At 39.8% G+C, this 13,460-nt stretch overlaps 1 protein-coding gene across 1 annotated transcript in view; it reads right to left on the reverse strand.

Moving 5' to 3' along the window:
• The window catches only part of LOC126424723 (ATP-binding cassette sub-family C member 4-like), a 176,113-nt gene that overhangs the window by 20,134 nt on the left and 142,519 nt on the right, over positions 1 to 13,460 (reverse strand). The window contains exon 12 of the mRNA XM_050087443.1: positions 2,669 to 2,852. Within this exon, the coding sequence (XP_049943400.1) occupies positions 2,669 to 2,852 (184 nt within the window). The remainder of the gene's footprint in view (positions 1 to 2,668; positions 2,853 to 13,460) is intronic.

The following is a 13,460-nucleotide window of genomic DNA, read 5'->3' on the forward strand; positions in this document are numbered from 1 at the left end:
CAGAGACTGGCGGGAGATGGTGTGCCAGTGACTCAGCAACCTGTGACCAGTTGTTCCCAGTAGGTGAGAGACCTGGGGAACATCGTGGCCAGATAGAGATAATGTCACAGGGATCTTTGAGGTATACTGCAGCTACATGTCAGAAATGTAGCAGGTACTGTCTAAACTACCATCTGCATGAACCACAGGTGATGGTGTTGTGTTCCCAGTGGTGCCCAACACCATCACATCCGGTGGCAGGCCCATAAGACGATGTTAAATTTAATTCCGCGATGTTTCCGCTTGTCAGAGCCTTCACACATGGATATGTGCATTGTGATGCTGCACTCCTCATAGGAAAAGATGTTGCGGTGCCATTCTTATGTCCAGTGTTTTGATTTAGTGCGCCACTGTCGGCGTGCCTCTCCCTGATGCAGCATCAAGGGAAGCTGCAACAATGGTTGCCGTACTAGCACTTTGGTTCTCCAGATGGTGTCAAACTGTTCTTGTTGATGCTTGTCTTGCTGGGAAAAAAAAGAAAAGAAAATCATGTCCTCACTCAGGTTACAAGACGTACCTAATTCGATCCTGTGCATCTGAGCAAATAATATGCCTGTCTTCGGGGTCGCTGGGTGTGTGTCTGGCTCTTGAGATCTCGTATGGCATTGAGGAGGGCCTTCCTGAACCCATTCATTCCATAAGTGCGTCAAAGTTGTGAGTTCCCACCCTATGTGGGCAGCAATACCTCAAAATGGTAAACTGCGCTCTATATAGATGATGTTGTTGCCTCTGTCGAATTCCGACGCATGCTGGTAGAAACTTATATTACACATGAGGCTTAACACAATCTTCTCACTGACAACCAACATTTTAATGCAATTTATGGATGAGATACACGCTCTGGAATGTTACATATAAGTGGAATGTTACATATAAGTGGAATGTAGATGGCATTACTCCCACCTTCTTTGTGTGGTATACTAATAATTCAAGTATCCAAATATTTAGTACACTTAGTGGTAGTTTGAAGATTCTTTCATGCTAGTGCAAATTTAATGGCCAACTGTGTGTGTATATGATGTGATGCGCTCAAGATGTTGTAATATGCTCAAAATGTTCGTCACTTATCTTGTAATGGGGTACTAATCGACTTTTTCTTTTTCTTTTTGTTGCTTAGGATGTTCACCACTAATCCTTTTAATTTGTTACTGATTGGTTCTTTCTCTTTGTTGTTGCCTAAGACGTTCATTACTGACCTTTTTGATGGGTACTAATTGCGTTTTTCTCTTTTTTGTTGCTCAAGATGTTCACAATTAGTCATGTAATGGGGTACTAAGTCTTTCTTTGTCTTTTTTTATGGGCATCATGTCGCGTTTACCAACATTTGAAGAGAGCTACCATGGTTAGATTGAGCTAAATAATTTCCAAGTGTTTGTATAGTTCCTTCGATTGTCCAACAATGTACTTTGCAGTGGATAACAATACTATCCGAAAACAATCTGTAACTGCTGCTGATCCTATTCGATACATTTTTTATATTGAGATATTACATGTCCTATTACGTTTCTTTGGGTACACACAATGTATATTCATTTCTGTTGCCCATTCATAATTCAATATAAATTCTGCGTTCCATTAGTCAAATATTCGACAAATCAGGTACATATTTGTGGAGGTATTTCACGTGATTTTATATTGGTGATATATATAACTGGATGCCTTGCGGAAAGAAGACTACAAAGACAGAAGGTACAAACTGTGCTGTATCCAGTATATGCAAAAATCTGAATGAAGGATGTAGCATTACTCATGCGAGTAGCCTTTCTTAAGCCAATGCTGGTTTCTTGAGAGAATCTGCTTTTCCTCTTACAACGTCATGTTTTGTTCTGTATGAGCCTGGCACAGACATAAGCCACTGATATTGTTCTGTTATTTTGTGTTTCCCATCTTTTACCTGCCTTCTAAACAGTCACCTGAACTCTTTTGCAGTCGTGAGGGACTTTTCATTGCACAGAGATTTTTGTTAAATACAAGCTACACTTTCAAATAAACCTGTGGTTATCCTCATAGTACTTTGGAAGAAAGATTCTCTGGAAGTAGAGGACAGTCACAGGTAGGCATACCTGTTTACGGTCGATTATATGGTCGCAGAGCGGCAGCAGGTTAATATGGCAGACGTATGTGGTTCATGACAGTATGTGGTCACAGAATGGTATCAGAGTGACCAGGTAAGACTGTCTAGTTGATGATGATCATGTGGTCACAGAGCAGTAGTGGGTTGAGGTGATAGACCCACATGTTTTAGGATGTGGTCGCAGAGTGGCAGCAGGTTGAGCAGGAAGGTCTACCTGGCAGAGGATGATGATGTCACAGAACAGCAATAGGTTGAGCTGGTAGGTCTACCTGGCAGAAGATAATGATGTCACAGAACAGCAACAGGTTGAGCTGGTAGGTCTAGCTGGTTTAGGATGATGAGGTGACCACAGAGTGGCAGCAGGTTGTAGAGGTAGGTCTGCCTGGTTGAAGAGAATGACTTGATCACAGAGTGGTAGCTGGTTGGGCTGGTAGGCGTACCTGGCTGAGGATAGGACATGGTCAACGAGTGGCAGCAAGTTGAGTTGGTAGATTTACCTGGTTCAGGATGATGATGTGGTTACAGAGCGATAGAAGGTTGAGCTGGTATTCCTACCTTGTTGAGGACGATGATGTGGTCACAGAGGGGCAAGAGGTTCAGCTGGTGTGTGACAAGCAGCCTTGTCTTGCCAGCCAGCAGCTTCAGGATGCACTCACGGAATACGTGGCTGGCCACGTGGGGATCCACAGCAGAGAGTGGGTCATCCAGTAGGTAGACATCCGCATCCTGATAGGCAGCTCTGCCAATATAGAGCAATGCAGAGCTTTAGCTACAGATACATCTATATGACTGCTAAGTTAATAGGCAAGGTTTAAAAGTTGATAGGAAATCAGTTACAATAACACTAAAATAATTTGTAGGTTTCATGCATTTACATTGGAATTGATCCAAATGATATCAGCGAGATACTTTCAAATATTATTCCCCTGCGCTCCTGAATGTAAAAAGATTTTAGTACCTCAATTAATGCAGAGCTTTAGCCACAGATACAGTCGCTATATGGCTGCTAAGTTAATAGGCTAGGTTTAAAAGTTGCTAGGAAATCAGTTACAATAACACTAAAATAATTAGTAGCTCATGCATTTACATTGGAATTTATCCAAATGATACCAGCGAGATACTTTCAAATATTATTAACCTGCGCTTCTGAAAGTAAAAAGATTTTAGTACCTCAATTAAGTGATTATCTTTAAGAATCAGTTACGTTTTATAATAGTAATTTTCTGTCAGAAGAAAACTCATTGTCTGGCAGTGACTCGTACCAGCATCTTTTCCTTTCCTAGGCAGTGTTCTACGCACAGTGCACACCCCATTACAGGTGAAAGATTCAGTCTGGAAACAAACTATGCTTAAGCCATTTCTCTACGTTACCTGTTCCTCCACCATGGGAGCTAGTCCTGCAAGACATGCAGAACAACTGTTGTCAAGTTTAGAAATTAGGATAGCCGTAGTACCAGAAGTGACTCTGTGGGGCAGGTTGCGAATTGTGCCAAGCATGCAGTTGGATTTTCAGTGTAGCAGTTTGTCTTAATTTCTGAGGACGTTTGGTTTGAAAACGAATGTGTGTGTGTGTGTGTGTGTGTGTGTGTGTGTGTGTGTGTGTGTGTGTGTGTGTGTGTGTGTGATTTTTCGAATCATTATCTGTTGAGAATTACATTACAAATCCAGCCTCGAATATCACAATCATGCATCACAACTGTTACCCGCTCTGTGGGTGAATGGAAGCATCACAAAGGTAGACTACCTTGCCACATGCAGACAGGCATCCCTACATCCAAATAGTGAGTGTGCTCTGCTGTTCCGAAAATGTTTCTCCCTGCAACAGTTCAGCAAATTTTATCCAGACTTTACAGCAATGGGAACACATCTGTTGTTCTACGAGGCCTCTACCATGCGTCCTGTGCTGCACACTGGACGTCTCCTGGTGGCTGTAATCCGGTCTGGTCCCCACTGGCACATACTCGGTGGCATTCAGTTGTCTAGTGAGCTGCAAACAACTGTCTTTCTAGATTCTGTCAGGTGCTCACAGTCACGAGATGCCACAGAACATGATAAACAGTGTCCACAGAGTCATTGACTGCCATATTTGGATTAAATCATCTTCCACATCATATCGAATAACATTTTCACCCTTTCAACAGCGATCACTGTGTGAGGACATCTTAGCGAATGTCCGCTCATCTTTTAAGGTTTCAGCCTTGATTACGGCTTACCCTCTCATAAAGATCTAAGTTAGAAGAGGAAAAATGACAATGTTAAACCAAATGTAGGTGGCACTTCTATAGACTGTGTATCAAATGCAAAATTTCTGGGAATGAATATTGATTCTCAATTGAAGTGGTGTGAACACACAAAGGTACTTGCAAACAGAATGTCATCAGCATGTTATGCCCTTAGAATCCTATCATCAGTGTGTAACGTGCAGTGTCTTTTAGTTACATATTATTCATATGTACACTCAATTCTTAGGTATTGCATTCTTTTTTGGGGAACAAATGCACAAAATATGAACATAATTTTCAAACTTCAGAAAAGAGCCATAAGAATAATAACCAAAAATACTAGTCGATCTCATTGTAAAGATCTGTTCAGAACACTGGGGATTTTAACTGCTCCATGTGAATACATTTACCAGTCAGTTGTACACATCAAAAATAACATTGGTAATTACTGTACAAACAGCTCTATCCATGACCATGTAACAAGAGATTGACTCAACCTACAATTACCAAGACAAATTAAACATAAAACGCAAAACAGCATTTCCTACCAAGGAATAAAACTGTGCAATAAACTACCAAAAGAGGAATTGCAAAAATACACTTATTTAAAAAGGCAGCTAAAAAGTACCTGTTGTGCAATACATTTTATACATTCAAGGATTACTTAGCTAAAATAGAGTAGAGGTTTGATAAAAAATGTTACACAAATAAATAATAATAATAATTATTATTATAAAATATCCGACATTCCACATAACACCTTCACTTTGTTTTTTTCCTTCTTTTTTTCCTTTCTAGAAATACTTACCCCCAAGCTATGCATGGCACAATACTAACACTCATTATGGAGGGATGCTGACTCAGTTTTTCAGGATAGTAAATGGGAAGCTGCGGTACAGAAAATGGCCCAGAGTTCACGTGTGTGTGTGTGTGTGTGTGTGTGTGTGTGTGTGTGTGTGTGTGTGTGTGTGTAGTGAGTGAAGTGTCATGAAACAATGTGTCTATAGTGTGTGCAGTGACTGATAGTGAGATATGAGCGAACAACGTGGCATTACATTATTTAATAAGTTATTTGTAAGAAAGTATAGTACACCAGAAGTAAATCTAATGATTGTCTCTAACTAGAAGTCTGTAAATATATGTGTATACGAATTAGCTTATTTTAAATTCATCTAAGTTTGTGAATACTTTGACATGTCCTATATCCTTGGAAAAAAGAGATCTACAGATGAATAAAGCTACTACTACTACTACTACTACTACTACTACTACTACTAAGTCTCTCTTCCTAGCCCAATGTACCTTAGTATCACTGTTTTGTGATACCTTGTACCTTATCTTGGATTGTTTTTACACATCTATACTAGTAAAACGCTTTTCTGGAACCTGATGCTAGTTGTTGGTTACGTATATAATGGGATCCAGGGGCAAAACAAATTTATTGTCAGTTTTTCCTATAATTATTGTCCGAATTTAAACATTTAAAATGGTTTCACGATCTATTCATTAAGATAGATGATCTTATGTTAAAAGTGTAAAAAATTAAGAGAAGTATAAGTAACAGTGAGCATATATCCAGACTATATTCATCCATGATTTGCGAATGAGAGCACTAAGCAACCTGTAGCAAATATCATATATAATGTCAAACCGTTACGAAACTTTTTGAAACTGACACCCCACACAAAATGATGAAAGGAAAAAAAGTTTATTTGTTGCTACATTTTCGCCGTTCGTACAAACTTGAACATGGAGAGTGGCGTTTTATTTTATTGCTCCTTTACTACTAGCTTTATTGGTAACTACGTTTGCAGGCAGTATCCAAGTACGCCACTGAATGTACCTGCAAAATTATATCACATCATGGCACGTACATCAAGAGATATGAAGACATAAATATTGAAATGAGTGAAAAATAGCTTTTTGCTCAAAACTGAGTGCAAATTACCCAGACTACATTCATGTAGTGTTTCATAATGTGTACACTTAACGACTTCCGACAAATTGAAAGCATAATTTCAAGCCTTTCCTAAAAATTTTCTCGCGTGCATGCTTAAAGTCAGACATGTATTTAACACATTAACTCATTTGTAATGAAATGTTCGAAAGTTTTTCACACTTGGGAGTTCTATTCTGCAAATATTCGTCGGTTTACCGGTGATTTTTCTAATGGATTACAGAATTCAGTGCTGTAGGGACATGTTTAAGAAAAAGTTAAATTTTCAGTTTACACTGTCTGGTTCATAAATCTCTTCCTAGTATGTTTCTCCCATCCCTATGATAGATTCAATGTTTCTTACTTCTTAAAATGAAGAACCAACCGCCATCAATGACAAATCGTGATTTTTATTTCAATGCACCATGCACTTCAGTCCTGGAGAGTGCATCATCAGGTACTTTTTTCCAATTTACAGTAATACTGTTCTGTTTCAGTAGTGGTTACATGATTTTCAAGCACAGTTTGAATAAAGATATTCATATACAAATACACGCTTTTCGTCGTACATCACATATGTAAAAATAATCAGACGGGATACGCACCAATATTCACCTAAATAAGAAAAATGATGTAGGCTGATCAAGCATCTGAGGATGAGCTCCCAGTGCTGCAAATGAATGGTTGGTGACTGAAGGTGGTGTGTTTTTCATTTTATGAAAGTATTTCAATCACAGAAACAACACTGGCAACAATGGACAAAATGAAGTGTATTATTTATTATTTCACGATCCCAGCTAACTAGTCAGAACATTGCATTGTTAAAATTTGACAGTCATTGTTAGGTAAGTCTTTCAGTACCGCTTTTACATCCAAACAAGAGAAGTAAGTTGGATCTATAAATTAAATGTCAATAGCTGCTTCATTTTTCTTTCGATCACCCTGCGGATTTTATGTGGGACTACGAATGAGTTTGAACATTCTGCTTTATGTACAACAGAGGAACATATTATCATTCATCAGCTGAGGTCAAATAGAGGCTGGTCATTAGGGAAGAATATTTTCCATAATGTGTGAAGTGTTCCTCATAACAGAACTAGTTGTGCCAAAGGTTAAACCACAGGTATTTCATTGAGGTTTGAGGTACAGTTTCCCATCTTAATGTCCAGTTGTGGGTTTTAAATGGTTCCCTGAAATCGATAAAGTCCAATGTCTATATAGTTTGTTTGGCAAAACCCCATCATTGTGATACCTCTGATTTTGCCGAAGTAATTGAGTTTGGTGAACTTTTTTATATATTCAAATTGAATCAAGAAATTCGCTGAACATCAGAATGGACACCACAGGCCCACCTTTGTTCTGTCCAAGTTGGGCTCTATCTTGAATGACACACAATTTATGAAATGTTGAACACAAATCTTCGTTCCTCTTTCTTACTGACAAAAGTATGGGGAATACTACTCAGATAGTCACAGCGGCGATGTTTGAGATTAAGAAATCACGTTTGCAACAAATTGGCACTGTGAGCTGACTGCCTACCTCGGCATCATGGTGGTGGGCAGCCACTATTTGATCGTGAGCGAAGGCCCAGTAAGCACATATAACAGAAGTGACTATTTACAAAAATAAAAAGAGATTATCTTATGTAAAGAAATTAGCGCTACCAAGTGTTGAGGGAGTGTGTGTAATAGATATTTAATTTTAACGCTTCAGTCATCTGCCTTCAGTGGGCAGTTTGGTAGAAAGTCTGGGACTAAAACTAAATGTGAAGAAGTTGCAAGTAATTTTAACATCCCATCAAAAATTAATTATTTCGGGATCACGGGAAAAAGTGCCTTCTATTGTTCTCAAGAGTACCCTTAAATCTTAACAGAAGACAGTGAACAACTTTGAGTACCTCAACTGGCGAAAAAATACCGTTGCTACTAGCACTAAGATTTCCGCATGCCATTCTCCCGTTCAGACATTTCGGAACATATTTTGACAAGATGTAAAACGTAGACTTGTGCAGTCACTAATTCTGCTAAACCTCCACAGTTATGATGCAATCCTTTAAGTCCTTGTAGAGGCAAGCAACCAATATGAATGTAATTTATCATCTGAAGACACGAAGTCTGTATGAGTCCGCAATCATTTCATTTTTAGCACTTTTATTTTCACAAGTCCGTCTCGATCACATTAATTTCTTTACACTTTATGACCGGTTTCGGCTTATCGCCATCTTCAGATCTGTTGTAAATATAAATATTGTACAAGCCTTAGTGGTACATGAAATATAAAATATAATATTTATAGCCATGTATGGCAGTCATACATACCGCTAAAGTATTCTGACATAAATAATCGTCAATTACACATCTGAGTGCATGGTACGTGCTTATAACATACAGATTGCATCAGGTATTTATACAAAAACCTAATGCCAACAGAGGGCACTTTAGCTAGAGTACATAGTTGCTAACAGAATATCGATTATCAATTTTCTATTTTTAATTAAGGGTCACTAATTTATTAATTGTATTACGATTTCGTTCAATGTTAATTGATCTATTAGGTTTTGTAATTTTCATTTTATGGTTTTTATACTGGCATTCATAAGTGTTGTATGCTGCCTAACCAAAGTAAGGGCTGTATTGTATATTATTTTTATTTTTTATGGATTTCAAGTATGAGTCTGATTTTGTATGTAGTATATCAGTACATGTTTTTAATCACAGACGCCCGTTAAGCAAAAGGGAATATAATTTATAACTAAAGACAATACATACCACAGGTTTAGTCTTTATATTGGCAACTATGTACACTAGCTAAAGTACCCTCTGTTGGCATTAGGTTTTTGTATAAATACCTGACGTGATCTGTATGTTATCAGCACGTACCATGCACTCAGATGTGTAATTGACGATGATTTATGTCAGAATATTTTAACAGTATGTATGACTGCCATACATTGCTATAAACATTATATTTTATATTTCATGTATCACTAAGACTTATACAACATTTGTATATACAACGGATCTGAAGATGGCGATAAGCCGAAACCGGTTGTAAAGTGCAAAGAAATTAATGTGATCAAGACGGACTTGTGAAAATAAAAATGAACGTAATTATTGGATAGAATTTAAAAAAGGCTGTGTGTTTGCTTAAAAACAGTCGCTGGTCTTTCTGAATTTGTTTATTAACTGTCATGATGCGTTTTGGGATTGACCCGTGATTGATTACCTGTAATAAAAGGAGAAAAGTAACATATGTTATGTTACAAATTGTACAGAAACGCAAATTTCTTATGAAAGTCAGCTCTAAACGAACAATGTTCAAGAATATAAGGCTTCCTGATACATACCATTTCAGATACAAATACATGGGACTTTGATGTGGACGTCAAATACTGTCATTACTAATAGATAGAATAACAGGTAGCAACAGTAGTTGGACAGTTCGACCCTAGCTGTTGAAGGACCGTGCAAGCAATGGACAGTGCCACCTTGTGTGCTGGGGCGAAAAATCGGTCACTCTAGATGGAGTAACCGTGTCGATGCGCGCTTAGCCCTTTTACTACCAGTGGGAGGTACGTGTCCCGCAATATGTTCTCAGAGACCTAACTGGAACTTGTTGCTTGTTTTTGCTGTGTATCAGTGTCCCACCGGTAAATGGAAGCCTGCTGATGGTTAGCAGAAATCTTGTAATTACAGATTGCACTTGAAGGTTGTGCTGCCCTCAAGTTTCATTGTTAATCCTCGTCACCACATTGTCTCATTGAATTATTTCGCACCTGCAAATAGGCACCCCAGTTACACAGACTCGCAAAGCATGCTGGCTCCGCGTCTTCCAGAACACATCGCATCAACGAATTGCGCCCGCGGATTGACCTTTGCCGCATCAACGAAGCTCATGTTGAGCACCGGCAGCGACAGTTACAAATGTGGAGATATGATCCGTCCACTGGCGTGTGTCTGTTTTCAGTATGTCTTTTAGTTTTTGCGCAGATGTCTTCTGAAACCATGGAGGTAATTACGGATACTACTGGATGTTCTACCCCGCCCCACCACATCCCAATCCCCTTGGAAAACTAACCGGCGGGAAATATTATATTCATGTCGTTATTTATGACTAAGACATTAATTAAAATAACTATACATTAATGTTTACGAAATGAAATTGGTGGCCAGAGTGTTAAAGAGCGCTACACAGATTCATGACCATTGTAAATATTATTTTTAGACTCTTAAACCACAATTGCCGAACGTGGGTGCCAATATATAAAACATTTTAAAAAATTTTGCCCATAGACAGGCAAAACTCCTATCTTACTTATAAAAATTTAAGTGACATATTATATAAAACCAGGGCATAGAAAATTTCCTTATGTATGCACACAGAAAGCCTTCTAAATATTTTTATGTGCTGGTGTTATGTAATTTGTCACTTACATATTTGAATGATAGGATTTTTGCTCGTGTGTGGGTAAGCAATTTTGAAGTGTTTTATAAATTCGGAGTAGGGATTAAAATCCATGGAGAAGAAATGAAAACTTTGAGGTTCACCGATGACAAGTAATTCTGTCAGAGACAGCAAGAGACTTGGAAGAGCAGTTGAACGGAATGGACAGTGTCTTGAAAGGAGGGTATAAGATGAACATCAACGAAAACAAAAGGAGGATAATAAAATGTAGTCGAATTAAATCGGGTGACGCTGCGGGAATTAGATTATGAAATGAGACGCTTAAAGTAGTAAATGAGTTTTGTCATTTGGGGAGCAAAATAACTGATGATGGTCGAAGGAGAGAGGATATAAAATGTAGAGTGGCAATGGCAAGGCAACCGTTTCTGAAGAAGAATAATTTGTTAACATCGAGTATAGATTTACGTGTCAGGAAGTCGTTTCTGAAAGTATTTGTGTGGAGTGTAGCCATGTATGGAAGTGAAACATGGACGATAAATAGTTTAGAGAAGAAGAGAATAGAAGCTTTCGAAATGTAGTGCTACAGAAAAATGCTGGAGATTAGATGGGTAGACCACATAACTAATGAGGAGGTATTGAATAAAATTGGAGAGAAGAGAAATTTGTGGCACAACTTGACTAGAAGAAAGGATCGGTTGGTAGGGCATATTCTGAGGCATCAAGGGGTCACCAATTTAGTACTGGAGGGCAGCGTGGAGGGAAAAAATGGTAGAGCGAGACCAAGAGATGAATACGCTAAACAGATTCAGAAGGAGATAGGTTGCAGTAGGTACTGGGAGATGAAGAAGCTTGCACAGGATAGAGTAGCATGGAGAGCTGCATCAAACCAGTCGCTGGACTGAAGACCACAACAACATATACCGACACGCACTTCCGGCAATTGTGCGTTAAAAATTTTATGTAATACTTACAGTGGCCACGAATCTCTGTGGAGCTCTTCTAGCGAGCACCGGCACCCAGCGTGACGCGGCCTTGCCCCCAGCTGACACGGTGGCGCTGGCCATTGCTTGCTGGCTATTTCAGCAGTTAGTGTCGAATTGTGAACAGTGCTACCTGTCATTCTACATGTTAGTAATGACACTGTTTGACCTCTACATCAAAGCCTCATCTAGTAATACCTAAAGTGGCACGTGTTTCTGTATCAGACACCATTATGTTCTTCCATATTGTGCGCTTAGAACTGATCTCTCTAAGAAATTTGCGTTTCTGTAAAAAAAAAAAGTAATCTACGTTTTTTTCAAATACTGGAACGCCATGTGCTCTGCCTCGCCTATCGAATCCGCCTCCCTTTCCCCCCGCGGATCCTCTACCACCTAATTCCTTTCCCACACCTCCTCCTCCTCTTCCTTGAACGGATACGGATCCTTTACACCTCCCATAAACTTGATCCGCCTCACCCGCTTGTCTCTCCCATCCTTTCCCACCCCTGTCCGCTGCCATACCTGTACACCTGCATCCCACCTGCTCTCCATCTTACCACACTCCACACCTTTGCCCAAGGTAGCTTCCGCCAACACCCCCTCGACCCCTCCGTCTACCACTCCTACCAGCTTTGATGCTCCTCTTCTTCCTCCTGTGTTTTTCCTCCAGGGCAGCCTCCTTCCCTTCTCTCGCTCCTCACTTCCTCCCCTCTCCTCCCTCGTTTCCCTCCCCCCTGCCCTCTCTCCTCCTCCTCCCTTCTTCTCTCCCACTGGCATATCCCCCCCTCCCCCTCCTACCTTCCTCTTCCCACCGGCAGGCCCCCTGCTTTTTCGTGTGCACAGTATGTTTTTAGTGCGCCAGAGATAGTAGCCACTAAGCTACTCTTCCCGTCTGTTACTCAGTGTCTCTCCTTCAGTGCTCTTCCGTTCACGTGTGAAACTCTGTTTCCGTTGTGTACAGTGCTGTATGTTTTTATACAAACAGAGCATCCGTGAACGTTTTCATTTATTTTAATATTTATGTCTCCTGTTTTTATCCTCCATGTATGTTTGTTTATATGACTTCCTGTTTTGTGTATGGTTTTCCTGTGGCCAAAGAGAGCGGCATAGATAGGCCCCAGCCTGCCTATCTTTCTGTAAAGGTTTTAAAATTACAATAAAGAAAAAAAACTGTAAAATTTGTAACAGAACATCTGTTGCTCTTGTCTGTTTATAATAGCTCACCACTGGACGTGGGTAGCAAGGCGTATCTACACTTCGTACTACTCAAGTAGCTATACAGAGTGTTACAAAAAGGTATGGCCAAACTTTCAGGAAACATTCCTCACACACAAATAAAGAAAAGATGTTATGTGGACATGTGTCCGGAAACGCTTAATTTCCATGTTAGAGCTCATTTTAGTTTCGTCAGTATGTACTGTACTTCCTCGATTCACCGCCAGTTGGCCCAATTGAAGGAAGGTAATGTTGACTTCGGTGCTTGTGTTGACATGCGACTCATTGCTCTACGGTACTAGCATCGAGCACATCAGTACATAGCATCAACAGGTTAGTGTTCATCACGAACGTGGTTTTGCAGTCACTGCACTGTTTACAAATGCGGAGTTGGCAGATGCCCATTTGATGTATGGATTAGCACGGGGCAATAGCCGTGGCGCGGTACGTTTGTATCGAAACAGATTTCCAGAACGAAGGTGTCCCGACATGAAGACGTCCGAAGCAATTGATCGGTGGAGCACGGAACATCCCAGCCTATGACTCGCGACTGGGGAAGACCTAGAACGACGACGACACCTGCAATGGAC

Source organism: Schistocerca serialis, chromosome 10 (genome assembly GCF_023864345.2).
Source record: "Schistocerca serialis cubense isolate TAMUIC-IGC-003099 chromosome 10, iqSchSeri2.2, whole genome shotgun sequence".
Lineage (NCBI taxonomy): Eukaryota > Metazoa > Arthropoda > Insecta > Orthoptera > Acrididae > Schistocerca > Schistocerca serialis.